At 40.4% G+C, this 17379-nt stretch overlaps 1 protein-coding gene across 27 annotated transcripts in view; it reads right to left on the bottom strand.

The window, feature by feature from the left end:
* LOC127917381 (lethal(2) giant larvae protein homolog 1-like) overlaps positions 1-16362 on the bottom strand; it is a 22668-nt gene extending 6306 nt beyond the window's left edge. For all 27 annotated transcript variants that reach the window (XR_008097203.1, XR_008097186.1, XR_008097188.1 and 24 more), the window contains exons 1-2: positions 16288-16362; positions 158-349 (exon numbers count right to left, since the gene is read on the bottom strand). Coding sequence is in view for 4 of the 27 variants with exons in the window: in XM_052500566.1 (XP_052356526.1) it covers positions 158-349; positions 16288-16335 (240 nt within the window). In the remaining 23 variants the exon portion in view is untranslated. The remainder of the gene's footprint in view (positions 1-157; positions 350-16287) is intronic.
* Between the last annotated feature and the right edge of the window lie 1017 nt (positions 16363-17379).

Raw genomic sequence — 17379 nt, 5'->3', positions numbered from 1 at the left:
AAACAGGTACACCCCCTACCTGTGGCCGTAGGGCAGGTACGTTAAACAGGTACACCCCCTACCTGAGGCCGTAGGGCAGGTACGTTAAACAGGTACACCCCCCTACCTGAGGCCGTAGGGCAGGTACGTTAAACAGGTACACCCCCCCCCCCCCTACCTGAGGCCGTAGGGCAGGTACGTTAAACAAGTGCAGGTCTCCAAGGTTGGTCAGACAGACCAGACTGGTCTCACTGTAGTCCTCCTGGGCTGTGGAACACACCGTCACCATGGCAACCCTCCGCACACGACAACCCTCATGAGCCGTCAGCTTGAACTTGGTCTTCGCACCGACCTTAGGAAGACTGAACACCTGTCAACACAATACACCTGTCAACACAATACACCTGTCAACACAATACACCTGTCAACACAATATACCTGTCAACACAATACACCTGTCAACACAATACACCTGTCAACACAACATACCTGTCAACACAATATACCTGTCAACACAATACACCTGTCAACACAACATACCTGTCAACACAATATACCTGTCAACACAATACACCTGTCAACACAATACACCTGTCAACACAATACACCTGTCAACACAATACACCTGTCAACACAACATACCTGTCAACACAATATACCTGTCAACACAATACACCTGTCAACACAATACACCTGTCAACACAATACACCTGTCAACACAATATACCTGTCAACACAATACACCTGTCAACACAATACACCTGTCAACACAATACACCTGTCAACACAATACACCTGTCAACACAATATACCTGTCAACACAATACACCTGTCAACACAATATACCTGTCAACACAATATACCTGTCAACACAATATACCTGTCAACACAATATACCTGTCAACACAATATACCTGTCAACACAATATACCTGTCAACACAATACACCTGTCAACACAATATACCTGTCAACACAATATACCTGTCAACACAATATACCTGTCAACACAATACACCTGTCAACACAATATACCTGTCAACACAATATACCTGTCAACACAATATACCTGTCAACACAACACACCTGTCAACACAATACACCTGTCAACACAATACACCTGTCAACACAATACACCTGTCAACACAATATACCTGTCAACACAATATACCTGTCAACACAATACACCTGTCAACACAATATACCTGTCAACACAATATACCTGTCAACACAATATACCTGTCAACACAATATACCTGTCAACACAATATACCTGTCAACACAATATACCTGTCAACACAATATACCTGTCAACACCTGTCAACACAATATACCTGTCAACACAATATACCTGTCAACACAATATACCTGTCAACACAATACACCTGTCAACACAATATACCTGTCAACACAATATACCTGTCAACACAATATACCTGTCAACACAATACACCTGTCAACACAATATACCTGTCAACACAATATACCTGTCAACACAATATACCTGTCAACACAATATACCTGTCAACACAACACACCTGTCAACACAATAAACCTGTCAACACAATATACCTGTCAACACAATACACCTGTCAACACAATATACCTGTCAACACAATACACCTGTCAACACAATATACCTGTCAACACAATATACCTGTCAACACAATATACCTGTCAACACAATATACCTGTCAACACAATATACCTGTCAACACAATATACCTGTCAACACAATATACCTGTCAACACAATATACCTGTCAACACAATATACCTGTCAACACCTGTCAACACAATATACCTGTCAACACAATATACCTGTCAACACAATATACCTGTCAACACAATACACCTGTCAACACAATATACCTGTCAACACAATATACCTGTCAACACAATATACCTGTCAACACAATACACCTGTCAACACAATATACCTGTCAACACAATATACCTGTCAACACAATATACCTGTCAACACAACACACCTGTCAACACAACACACCTGTCAACACAATACACCTGTCAACACAATACACCTGTCAACACAATATACCTGTCAACACAATATACCTGTCAACACAATACACCTGTCAACACAATATACCTGTCAACACAATACACCTGTCAACACAATATACCTGTCAACACAATATACCTGTCAACACAATATACCTGTCAACACAATACACCTGTCAACACAATACACCTGTCAACACAATACACCTGTCAACACAATACACCTGTCAACACAATACACCTGTCAACACAATATACCTGTCAACACAATACACCTGTCAACACAATATACCTGTCAACACAATATACCTGTCAACACAATACACCTGTCAACACAATATACCTGTCAACACAATATACCTGTCAACACAATACACCTGTCAACACAATATACCTGTCAACACAATATACCTGTCAACACAATATACCTGTCAACACAATACACCTGTCAACACAATATACCTGTCAACACAATACACCTGTCAACACAATATACCTGTCAACACAATACACCTGTCAACACAATACACCTGTCAACACAACATACCTGTCAACACAATACACCTGTCAACACAATACACCTGTCAACACAATACACCTGTCAACACAATACACCTGTCAACACAATACACCTGTCAACACAATACACCTGTCAACACAATACACCTGTCAACACAATATACCTGTCAACACAATATACCTGTCAACTCAATATACCTGTCAACACAACACACCTGTCAAAACAATATACCTGTCAACACAACACACCTGTCAAAACAATATACCTGTCAACACAATATACCTGTCAACACAATACACCTGTCAAAACAATATACCTGTCAAAACAATATACCTGTCAACACAACACACCTGTCAAAACAATATACCTGTCAACACAATATACCTGTCAACACAACATACCTGTCAACACAACACACCTGTCAACACAATACACCTGTCAACACAATATACCTGTCAACACAATACACCTGTCAACACAACACACCTGTCAACACAATATACCTGTCAACACAATATACCTGTCAACACAACATACCTGTCAACACAACACACCTGTCAACACAATACACCTGTCAACACAATATACCTGTCAACACAATATACCTGTCAACACAATATACCTGTCAACACAATACACCTGTCAACACAACACACCTGTCAACACAATATACCTGTCAACACAATATACCTGTCAACACAATATACCTGTCAACACAATATACCTGTCAACACAATATACCTGTCAACACAACACACCTGTCAACACAATATACCTGTCAACACAACATACCTGTCAACACAATATACCTGTCAACACAATATACCTGTCAACACAATACACCTGTCAACACAACACACCTGTCAACACAATATACCTGTCAACACAATATACCTGTCAACACAATATACCTGTCAACACAATATACCTGTCAACACAATATACCTGTCAACACAATATACCTGTCAACACCTGTCAACCCAATATACCTGTCAACACAATACACCTGTCAACACAACACACCTGTCAACACAATATACCTGTCAACACAATATACCTGTCAACACAATATACCTGTCAACACCTGTCAACACAATATACCTGTCAACACAATACACCTGTCAACACAATACACCTGTCAACACAATATACCTGTCAACACAATATACCTGTCAACACAATATACCTGTCAACACAATATACCTGTCAACACAATATACCTGTCAACACAATACACCTGTCAACACAATACACCTGTCAACACAATATACCTGTCAACACCTGTCAACCCAATATACCTGTCAACACAATATACCTGTCAACACCTGTCAACACAATATACCTGTCAACACAATACACCTGTCAACACAATACACCTGTCAACACAATATACCTGTCAACACAATATACCTGTCAACACAATACACCTGTCAACACAATATACCTGTCAACACAATATACCTGTCAACACCTGTCAACACAATATACCTGTCAACACAATACACCTGTCAACACAATACACCTGTCAACACAATATACCTGTCAACACAATATACCTGTCAACACAATACACCTGTCAACACAATACACCTGTCAACACAATACACCTGTCAACACAATATACCTGTCAACACAATATACCTGTCAACACAATACACCTGTCAACACAATACACCTGTCAACACAATACACCTGTCAACACAATATACCTGTCAACACAATATACCTGTCAACACAATACACCTGTCAACACAATATACCTGTCAACACAATATACCTGTCAACACAATACACCTGTCAACACAATATACCTGTCAACACAATATACCTGTCAACACAATACACCTGTCAACACAATATACCTGTCAACACAATACACCTGTCAACACAATACACCTGTCAACACAATATACCTGTCAACACAATACACCTGTCAACACAATATACCTGTCAACACAATATACCTGTCAACACAATATACCTGTCAACACAATACACCTGTCAACACAATACACCTGTCAACACAATATACCTGTCAACACAATATACCTGTCAACACCTGTCAACACAATATACCTGTCAACACAATACACCTGTCAACACAACACACCTGTCAACACAATATACCTGTCAACACAATATACCTGTCAACACAATACACCTGTCAACACAATACACCTGTCAACACAATACACCTGTCAACACAATACACCTGTCAACACAATATACCTGTCAACACAATACACCTGTCAACACAATATACCTGTCAACACAATATACCTGTCAACACAATATACCTGTCAACACAATACACCTGTCAACACAATACACCTGTCAACACAATATACCTGTCAACACAATATACCTGTCAACACCTGTCAACACAATATACCTGTCAACACAATACACCTGTCAACACAACACACCTGTCAACACAATATACCTGTCAACACCTGTCAACCCAATACACCTGTCAACACAACACACCTGTCAACACAATATACCTGTCAACACAATATACCTGTCAACACCTGTCAACACAATATACCTGTCAACACAATACACCTGTCAACACAATATACCTGTCAACACAATATACCTGTCAACACAACACACCTGTCAACACAATATACCTGTCAACACAATATACCTGTCAACACAATATACCTGTCAACACAATACACCTGTCAACACAATATACCTGTCAACACAATATACCTGTCAACACAATATACCTGTCAACACCTGTCAACACAATATACCTGTCAACACAATACACCTGTCAACACAATATACCTGTCAACACAATATACCTGTCAACACAATATACCTGTCAACACAATACACCTGTCAACACAACACACCTGTCAACACAATATACCTGTCAACACAATATACCTGTCAACACAATATACCTGTCAACACAATATACCTGTCAACACAATATACCTGTCAACACAATATACCTGTCAACACCTGTCAACCCAATATACCTGTCAACACAATACACCTGTCAACACAACACACCTGTCAACACAATATACCTGTCAACACAATATACCTGTCAACACAATATACCTGTCAACACAATATACCTGTCAACACAATATACCTGTCAACACAATATACCTGTCAACACAATATACCTGTCAACACAATACACCTGTCAACACAATATACCTGTCAACACAATATACCTGTCAACACCTGTCAACACAATATACCTGTCAACACAATACACCTGTCAACACAATACACCTGTCAACACAATATACCTGTCAACACCTGTCAACACAATATACCTGTCAACACAATATACCTGTCAACACAATATACCTGTCAACACAATATACCTGTCAACACAATACACCTACCAATATACCTGTCAACACAATATACCTGTCAACACCTGTCACAATATACCTGTCAACACAATATACCTGTCAACACCTGTCAACACAATATACCTGTCAACACAATACACCTGTCAACACAATACACCTGTCAACACAATATACCTGTCAACACAATATACCTGTCAACACAATACACCTGTCAACACAATATACCTGTCAACACAATATACCTGTCAACACCTGTCAACACAATATACCTGTCAACACAATACACCTGTCAACACAATACACCTGTCAACACAATACACCTGTCAACAACACAATATACCTGTCAACACAATATCAACCTATACCTGTCAACACAATACACCTGTCAACACAATATACCTGTCAACACAATATACCTGTCAACACAATATACCTGTCAACACAATACACCTGTCAACACAATACACCTGTCAACACAATATACCTGTCAACACAATATACCTGTCAACACAATATACCTGTCAACACAATATACCTGTCAACACAATATACCTGTCAACACAATACACCTGTCAACACAATATACCTGTCAACACAATACACCTGTCAACACAATACACCTGTCAACACAATAATACCTGTCAACACAATACACCTGTCAACACAATATACCTGTCAACACAATATACCTGTCAACACAATATACCTGTCAACACAATATACCTGTCAACACAATACACCTGTCAAACAATATACCTGTCAACACAATATACCTGTCAACACAATACACCTGTCAACACAATATACCTGTCAACACAATATACCTGTCAACAACACAATATACCTGTCAACACAATATACCTGTCAACACAATATACCTGTCAACACAATACACCTGTCAACACAATATACCTGTCAACACAATATACCTGTCAACACAATACACCTGTCAACACAATATACCTGTCAACACAATATACCTGTCAACACAATACACCTGTCAACACAATATACCTACCTGTCAACACAATATACCTGTCAACACAATATACCTGTCAACACAATATACCTGTCAACACAATACACCTGTCAACACAATACACCTGTCAACACAATATACCTGTCAACACAATATACCTGTCAACACAATATACCTGTCAACACAATATACCTGTCAACACAATATACCTGTCAACACAATATACCTGTCAACACCTGTCAACACAATATACCTGTCAACACAATACACCTGTCAACACAATACACCTGTCAACACAATACACCTGTCAACACAACACACCTGTCAACACAATATACCTGTCAACACAATATACCTGTCAACACAATATACCTGTCAACACCTGTCAACACAATATACCTGTCAACACAATACACCTGTCAAAACAATATACCTGTCAACACAATATACCTGTCAACACAATACACCTGTCAAAACAATATACCTGTCAAAACAATATACCTGTCAACACAACACACCTGTCAAAACAATATACCTGTCAACACAATATACCTGTCAACACAATATACCTGTCAACACAACATACCTGTCAACACAATACACCTGTCAACACAATATACCTGTCAACACAATATACCTGTCAACACAATACACCTGTCAACACAATATACCTGTCAACACAATATACCTGTCAACACAATACACCTGTCAACACAATACACCTGTCAACACAATATACCTGTCAACACAATATACCTGTCAACACCTGTCAACCCAATATACCTGTCAACACAATATACCTGTCAACACCTGTCAACACAATATACCTGTCAACACAATACACCTGTCAACACAATACACCTGTCAACACAATATACCTGTCAACACAATATACCTGTCAACACAATACACCTGTCAACACAATATACCTGTCAACACAATATACCTGTCAACACAATATACTGTCAACACAATACACCTGTCAACACAATATACCTGTCAACACAATACACCTGTCAACACAATATACCTGTCAACACAATATACCTGTCAACACAATATACCTGTCAACACAATACACCTGTCAACACAATATACCTGTCAACACAATATACTGTCAACACAATATACCTGTCAACACAATACACCGGTCAACACAATATACCGGTCAACACAATATACCTGTCAACACAATACACCTGTCAACACAATACACCTGTCAACACAATATACCTGTCAACACAATACACCTGTCAACACAATACACCTGTCAACACAATATACCTGTCAACACAATATACCTGTCAACACAATACACCTGTCAACACAATACACCTGTCAACACAATATACCTGTCAACACAATATACCTGTCAACACAATACACCTGTCAACACAATATACCTGTCAACACAATATACCTGTCAACACAATATACCTGTCAACACAATATACCTGTCAACACAATATACCTGTCAACACAATATACCTGTCAACACAATACACCTGTCAACACAATATACCTGTCAACACAATATACCTGTCAACACAATATACCTGTCAACACAATATACCTGTCAACACAATACACCTGTCAACACAATATACCTGTCAACACAATATACCTGTCAACACAATATACCTGTCAACACAATATACCTGTCAACACAATATACCTGTCAACACAATATACCTGTCAACACAATATACCTGTCAACACAATACACCTGTCAACACAATATACCTGTCAACACAATATACCTGTCAACACAATCAACACAATACCTGTCAACACAATATACCTGTCAACACAATATACCTGTCAACACAATACACCTGTCAACACAATATACTGTCAACACAATATACCTGTCAACACCTGTCAACACAATATACCTGTCAACACAATACACCTGTCAACACAACACACCTGTCAACACAATATACCTGTCAACACAATATACCTGTCAACACAATATACCTGTCAACACAATACACCTGTCAACACAATATACCTGTCAACACAATATACCTGTCAACACAATATACCTGTCAACACAATATACCTGTCAACACAATACACCTGTCAACACAATATACCTGTCAACACAACACACCTGTCAACACAACACACCTGTCAACACAATATACCTGTCAACACAATATACCTGTCAACACAACATACCTGTCAACACAACACACCTGTCAACACAATACACCTGTCAACACAATATACCTGTCAACACAATATACCTGTCAACACAATATACCTGTCAACACAATACACCTGTCAACACAACACACCTGTCAACACAATATACCTGTCAACACAATATACCTGTCAACACAATATACCTGTCAATATACCTGTCAACACAATATACCTGTCAACACAATACACCTGTCAACACAATATACCTGTCAACACAATATACCTGTCAACACAACATATACTGTCAACACAATATACCTGTCAACACAATACACCTGTCAACACCTGTCAACACAATATACCTGTCAACACAATACACCTGTCAACACAATACACCTGTCAACACAATATACCTGTCAACACAATATACCTGTCAACACAATATACCTGTCAACAACACACCTGTCAACACAATACACCTGTCAACACAATACCTGTCAACACAATATACCTGTCAACACAATATACCTGTCAACACAATATACCTGTCAACACAATATACCTGTCAACACAATATACCTGTCAACACAATATACCTGTCAACACCTACACCTGTCAACACAATTATACTGTCAACACAATATACCTGTCAACACAATATACCTGTCAACACAATATACCTGTCAACACAATATACCTGTCAACACAATATACCTGTCAACACAATATACCTGTCAACACAATACACTGTCAACACAATATACCTGTCAACACAATACACCTGTCAACACAATACACCTGTGAACACAATATAACACAATATACTGTCAACACAATATACCTGTCAACACAATATACCTGTCAACACAATATACCTGTCAACACAATATACCTGTCAACACAATATACCTGTCAACACAATATACCTGTCAACACAATATACCTGTCAACACAATACACCTGTCAACACAATATACCTGTCAACACAATATACCTGTCAACACACCACCTGTCAACACAATATACCTGTCAACACAATATATACAACACAATATATGTCAACATAATAGTCAACACAATATACCTGTCAACACAATATACCTGTCAACACAATACACCTGTCAACACAATATACCTGTCAACACAATATACCTGTCAACACAATACACCTGTCAACACAATACACCTGTCAACACAATATACCTGTCAACACAATATACCTGTCAACACCTGTCAACACAATATACCTGTCAACACAATATACCTGTCAACACAACATACCTGTCAACACAACACAATACACCTGTCAACACAATATACCTGTCAACACAATATACCTGTCAACACAATATACCTGTCAACACAATACACCTGTCAACACAATATACCTGTCAACACAATATACCTGTCAACACAACACAATATACCTGTCAACACAATATACCTGTCAACACAATACACCTGTCAACACAATATACCTGTCAACACAATACACCTGTCAACACAATACACCTGTCAACACAATATACCTGTCAACACAATATACCTGTCAACACAATACACCTGTCAACACAATACACCTGTCAAAACAATATACCTGTCAACACAATATACCTGTCAACACAATATACCTGTCAACACAATATACCTGTCAACACAATATACCTGTCAACACAATACACCTGTCAACACAATACACCTGTCAACACAATACACCTGTCAACACAATAACACCTGTCAACACAATATACCTGTCAACACAATATACCTGTCAACACAATATACCTGTCAACACAATATACCTGTCAACACAATACACCTGTCAACACAATATACCTGTCAACACAATACAACCTGTCAACACAATATACCTGTCAACACAATATACCTGTCAACACAATATACCTGTCAACACAATATACTGTCAACACAATATACCAATATACCTGTCAACACACCTGTCAACACAATATACCTGTCAACACAATACACCTGTCAACACAATACACCTGTCAACACAATATACCTGTCAACACAATATACCTGTCAACACAATATACCTGTCAACACAATATACCTGTCAACACAATATACCTGTCAACACAACACACCTGTCAACACAATATACCCATCAACACAATATACCTGTCAACACAATATACCTGTCAACACAATACACCTGTCAACACAATACACCTGTCAACACAATATACCTGTCAACACAATATACCTGTCAACACAATACACCTGTCAACACAATACACCTGTCAACACAATATACCTGTCAACACAATATACCTGTCAACACCTGTCAACACAATATACCTGTCAACACAATACACCTGTCAACACAACACACCTGTCAACACAATATACCTGTCAACACCTGTCAACACAATATACCTGTCAACACAATACACCTGTCAACACAACACACCTGTCAACACAATATACCTGTCAACACCTGTCAACACAATATACCTGTCAACACAATACACCTGTCAACACAATATACCTGTCAACACAATATACCTGTCAACACAATATACCTGTCAACACCTGTCAACACAATATACCTGTCAACACAATAACCTGTCAACACAATATACCTGTCAACACCTGTCAACACAATATACCTGTCAACACAATATACCTGTCAACACAATATACCTGTCAACACAATATACCTGTCAACACAATTATCAACACAATATACCTGTCAACACAATATACCTGTCAACACAATATACCTGTCAACACAATACACCTGTCAACACAATACACCTGTCAACACAATACACCTGTCAACACAATATACCTGTCAACAATACACCTGTCAAAACAATATACCTGTCAACACAATATACCTGTCAACACAATATACCTGTCAAAACAATATACCTGTCAAAACAATATACCTGTCAACACAATATACCTGTCAACACAATATACCTGTCAACACAACATACCTGTCAAAACAATATACCTGTCAACACAACACACCTGTCAACACAATACACCTGTCAACACAATATACCTGTCAACTGAATATACCTGTCAACTAACACCTGTCAACACAATACACCTGTCAACACAATATACCTGTCAACACAATATACCTGTCAACACAACATACCTGTCAACACAACCTGTCATACCTGTCAACACAACACACCTGTCAACACAATACACCTGTCAACACAATATACCTGTCAACACAATATACCTGTCAACACAATATACCTGTCAACACAATATACCTGTCAACACAATGCCTGTCAAACACAATATACCTGTCAACACAATACACCTGTCAACACAATATACCTGTCAACACAATATACCTGTCAACACAATATACCTGTCAACACAATATACCTGTCAACACAATATACCTGTCAACACAATATACCTGTCAACACAATATACCTGTCAACACAATACACCTGTCAACACAATATACCTGTCAACACAATATACCTGTCAACACAATATACCTGTCAAAACAATATACCTGTCAACACAATATACCTGTCAACACAATACACCTGTCAAAACAATATACCTGTCAACACAATATACCTGTCAACACAATGCATACCTGTCAACACAACATACCTGTCAACACCTGTCAAACAATATACCTGTCAAAACAATATACCTGTCAACACAATACACCTGTCAAAACAATATACCTGTCAACACAATATACCTGTCAACACAACATACCTGTCAACACAACACACCTGTCAACACAATACACCTGTCAACACAATATACCTGTCAACACAATACACCTGTCAACACAACACACCTGTCAACACAATATACCTGTCAACACAATATACCTGTCAACACAACATACCTGTCAACACAACACACCTGTCAACACAATACACCTGTCAACACAATATACCTGTCAACACAATATACCTGTCAACACAATATACCTGTCAACACAATACACCTGTCAACACAATATACCTGTCAACACAATATACCTGTCAACACAATATACCTGTCAACACAATACACCTGTCAACACAATATACCTGTCAACACAATATACCTGTCAACACAATACACTTGTCAACACAATATACCTGTCAACACAATATACCTGTCAACACAATACACCTGTCACGACTCCATTTTGCTGATCCCTGCCTACAGGCAGAAATTAAAACTAGAGGCTCCCACGCTGAGGTCTGTCCAACGCTGGTCCGACCAAGCTGACTCTACACTCCAAGACTGCTTCCATCACGTGGACTGGGACATGTTTCGTATTGCGTCAGATGGGAATATTGACGAATACGCTGATTCGGTGTGCGAGTTCATTAGAACGTGCGTTGAAGATGTCGTTCCCATAGCAACGATTAAAACATTCCCTAACCAGAAACCGTGGATTGATGGCAGCATTCACGTGAAACTGAAAGCGCGAACCACTGCTTTTAATCAGGGCAAGGTGTCTGGCAACATGACTGAATACAAACAGTGCAGCTATTCCCTCCATAAGGCTATTAAACAAGCTAAGCGTCAGTACAGAGACAAAGTGGAATCTCAATTCAACGGCTCAGACACAAGAGGCATGTGGCAGGGTCTACAGTCAATCACGGACTACAAGATGAAATCCAGCCCAGTCACGGACCAGGATGTCTTGCTCCCAGGCAGACTAAATAACTTTTTGCCCGCTTTGAGGACAATACAGTGCCACTGACACGGCCTGCAACGGAAACATGCGGTCTCTCCTTCACTGCAGCCGAGGTGAGTAAGACATTTAAACGTGTTAACCCTCGCAGGCTGCAGGCCCAGACGGCATCCCAGCCGCGCCCTCAGAGCATGCGCAGACCAGCTGGCCGTGTGTTTACGGACATATTCAATCAATCCCTATACCAGTCTGCTGTTCCCACATGCTTCAAGAGGGCCACCATTGTTCCTGTTCCCAAGAAAGCTAAGGTAACTGAGCTAAACGACTACCGCCCGTAGCACTCACTTCCGTCATCATGAAGTGCTTTGAGAGACTAGTCAAGGACCATATCACCTCCACCCTACCTGACACCCTAGACCCACCCAATTTGCTTACCGCCCAAATAGGTCCACAGACGATGCAATCTCAACCACACTGCACACTGCCTAACCCACCTGGACAAGAGGAATACCTATGTGAGAATGCTGTTCATCGACTACAGCTCGGCATTCAACACCATAGTACCCCCAAGCTCGTCATCAAGCTCGAGACCCTGGGTCTCGACCCCGCCCTGTGCAACTGGGTACTGGACTTCCTGACGGGCCGCCCCAGGTGGTGAGGGTAGGCAAACAACATCTCCTCCCCGCTGATCCTCAACACGGGGGCCCCACAAGGGTGCGTTCTGAGCCCTCTCCTGTACTCCCTGTTCACCCACGACTGCGTGGCCACGCACGCTCCAACTCAATCATCAAGTTTGCGGACGACACAACAGTGGTAGGCTTGATTACCAACAACGACGAGACGGCCTACAGGGAGGAGGTGAGGGCCCTCGGAGTGTGGTGTCAGGAAAATAACCTCACACTCAACGTCAACAAAACTAAGGAGATGATTGTGGACTTCAGGAAACAGCAGAGGGAACACCCCCTATCCACATCGATGGAACAGTAGTGGAGAGGGTAGCTAGTTTTAAGTTCCTCGGCATACACATCACAGACAAACTGGAATTGGTCCACTCACACTGACAGCGTCGTGAAGAAGGCGCAGCAGCGCCTATTCAACCTCAGGAGGCTGAAGAAATTCGGCTTGTCACCAAAAGCACTCACAAACTTCTACAGATGCACAATCGAGAGCATCCTGGCGGGCTGTATCACCGCCTGGTACGGCAACTGCTCCGCCCTCAACCGTAAGGCTCTCAGAGGTAGTGAGGACTGCACAACGCATCACCGGGGGCAAACTACCTGCCCTCCAGGACACCTACACCACCCGTTGTTACAGGAAGGCCATAAAGATCATCAAGGACATCAACCACCCGAACCACTGCCTGTTCACCCCGCTATCATCCAGAAGGCGAGGTCAGTACAGGTGCATCAAAGCTGGGACCGAGAGACTGAAAAACAGCTTCTATCTCAAGGCCATCAGACTGTTAAACAGCCACCACTAACAGTGTGAGTGGCTGCTGCCAACACACTGTCATTGACACTGACTCAACTCCAGCCATTTTAATAATGGGAATTGATGGGAATTATGTAAATATATCACTAGCCACTTTAAACAATGCTACCTTATATAATGTTACTTACCCTACATTATTCATCTCATATGCATATGTATATACTGTACTCTACATCATCGACTGCATCCTTATGTAACACATGTATCACTAGCCACTTTAACTATGCCACTTTGTTTACTTTGTCTACACACTCATCTCATATGTATATACTGTACTCGATACCATCTACTGTATGCTGCTCTGTACCATCACTCATTCATATATCCTTATGTACATATTCCTTATCCCCTTACACTGTGTATAAGACAGTAGTTTTGGAATTGTTAGTTAGATTACTTGTTGGTTATCACTGCATTGTCGGAACTAGAAGCACAAGCATTTCGCTACACTCGCATTTAACATCTGCTAACCATGTGTATGTGACAAATAAAATTTGATTTGATTTGATTTGAACACAATATACCTGTCAACACAATATACCTGTCAACACAATACACCTGTCAACACAATATACCTGTCAACACAATATACCTGTCAACACAATATACCTGTCAACACAATACACCTGTCAACACAATATACCTGTCAACACAATATACCTGTCAACACAATACACCTGTCAACACAATATACCTGTCAACACAATATACCTGTCAACACCTGTCAACCCAATATACCTGTCAACACAATATACCTGTCAACACAATATACCTGTCAACACAATATACCTGTCAACCCAATATAACTGTCAACACAATATACCTGTCAACACCTGTCAACCCAATATACCTGTCAACACCTGTCAACCCAATATAACTGTCAACACAATATACCTGTCAACCCAATATACCTGTCAACACAATATACCTGTCAACACCTGTCAACACAACACACCTGTCAACACAATATACCTGTCAACACAATATACCTGTCAACACAACACACCTGTCAACCCAATATACCTGTCAACACAATATACCTGTCAACACAACACACCTGTCAACCCAATATACCTGTCAACACAATATACCTGTCAACACTGACCTCAGAGAGACTGAATACCTGACTGACAGGTAATTCCCAACAGGTGTGTACCTTGAGTTGTTCCTCTGAAGCGATGAGGACAGAGTGTGGGTTCGTCATGTCTGGAGCAGTAGCCAGGTCCAGAGAGGCTTGCAAGGTTCTGGTAGCAGTTTCCCCGTCCGTCCAGAACGCATGAGCCCGGACACGACCGGAGCCCTGTGCATCAGCTGAATCTCTTTCCCCAACACGGCCTCCACACAGCCGCTCCCCTCACCCCCCGGCCGTCCACGGCCCGACCCCACACCCCCCGGCCGTCCACAGCCGCTCCCCTCACCCCCCGGCCGTCCACGTCCCGACCCCACACCCGGGACCTCCAACGCGTAAGCATACACACTCCCTGAGTTTGTCCCCGCCCACAGCGTCGGGCCGTGGTGTGTACCTGGGGGAGACAGAGATATACACGTTAATATAGATACACACACAAACAGAGATATACATGTTGACATAGATACACACACATTAAACAGAGATATACACGTTAATATAGATACACACACAAACAGAGATATACATGTTGACATAGATACACACACAAACAGAGATATACATGTTGACATAGATACCCAAATTAATAAACAAAGATATACAGTTGAAGTCAGAAGTTTACATACACCGTAGCCAAATACATTTAAACTCAGTTTTTTCACAATTCCTGACATTTAATCCTGGTAAAAATTCCCAGTTTTAGGTCAGTTAGGATCACCACTTTATTTTAAGAATGTGAAATGTCAGAATAATCGTAGAGAGAATGATTTATTCTCCTCCTTGCTCGCACACGTTTTTCAGTTCTGCCCACAAATCTTCTCTGGGATTGAGGTCAGGGCTTTGTGATAGCCACTCCAATACCTTGACTTTGTTGTCCTTAAGCCATTTTGCCACAACTTGGAAGTACGCTTGGGGGTCATTGTCCATTTTGAAGACCCATTTGCGACCAAGCTTAAACTTCCTGACTGATGTTGTGGAAAATATTAAAAACAAATACTACTCAGATACCGGAGTTTGTGAATTCAAATTAGAATTTTATTGCAGAGGACAACAAATGCCGAGCACCTCCAAGCTGTTTAAAAGGCACAGTCAACTTAGTGTATGTAAACTTATGACCCA

The sequence above is a fragment of the Oncorhynchus keta genome, unplaced genomic scaffold (genome assembly GCF_023373465.1).
Source record: "Oncorhynchus keta strain PuntledgeMale-10-30-2019 unplaced genomic scaffold, Oket_V2 Un_contig_11295_pilon_pilon, whole genome shotgun sequence".
NCBI lineage: Eukaryota > Metazoa > Chordata > Actinopteri > Salmoniformes > Salmonidae > Oncorhynchus > Oncorhynchus keta.
This window is presented reverse-complemented; position numbering and strand designations above follow the sequence as displayed.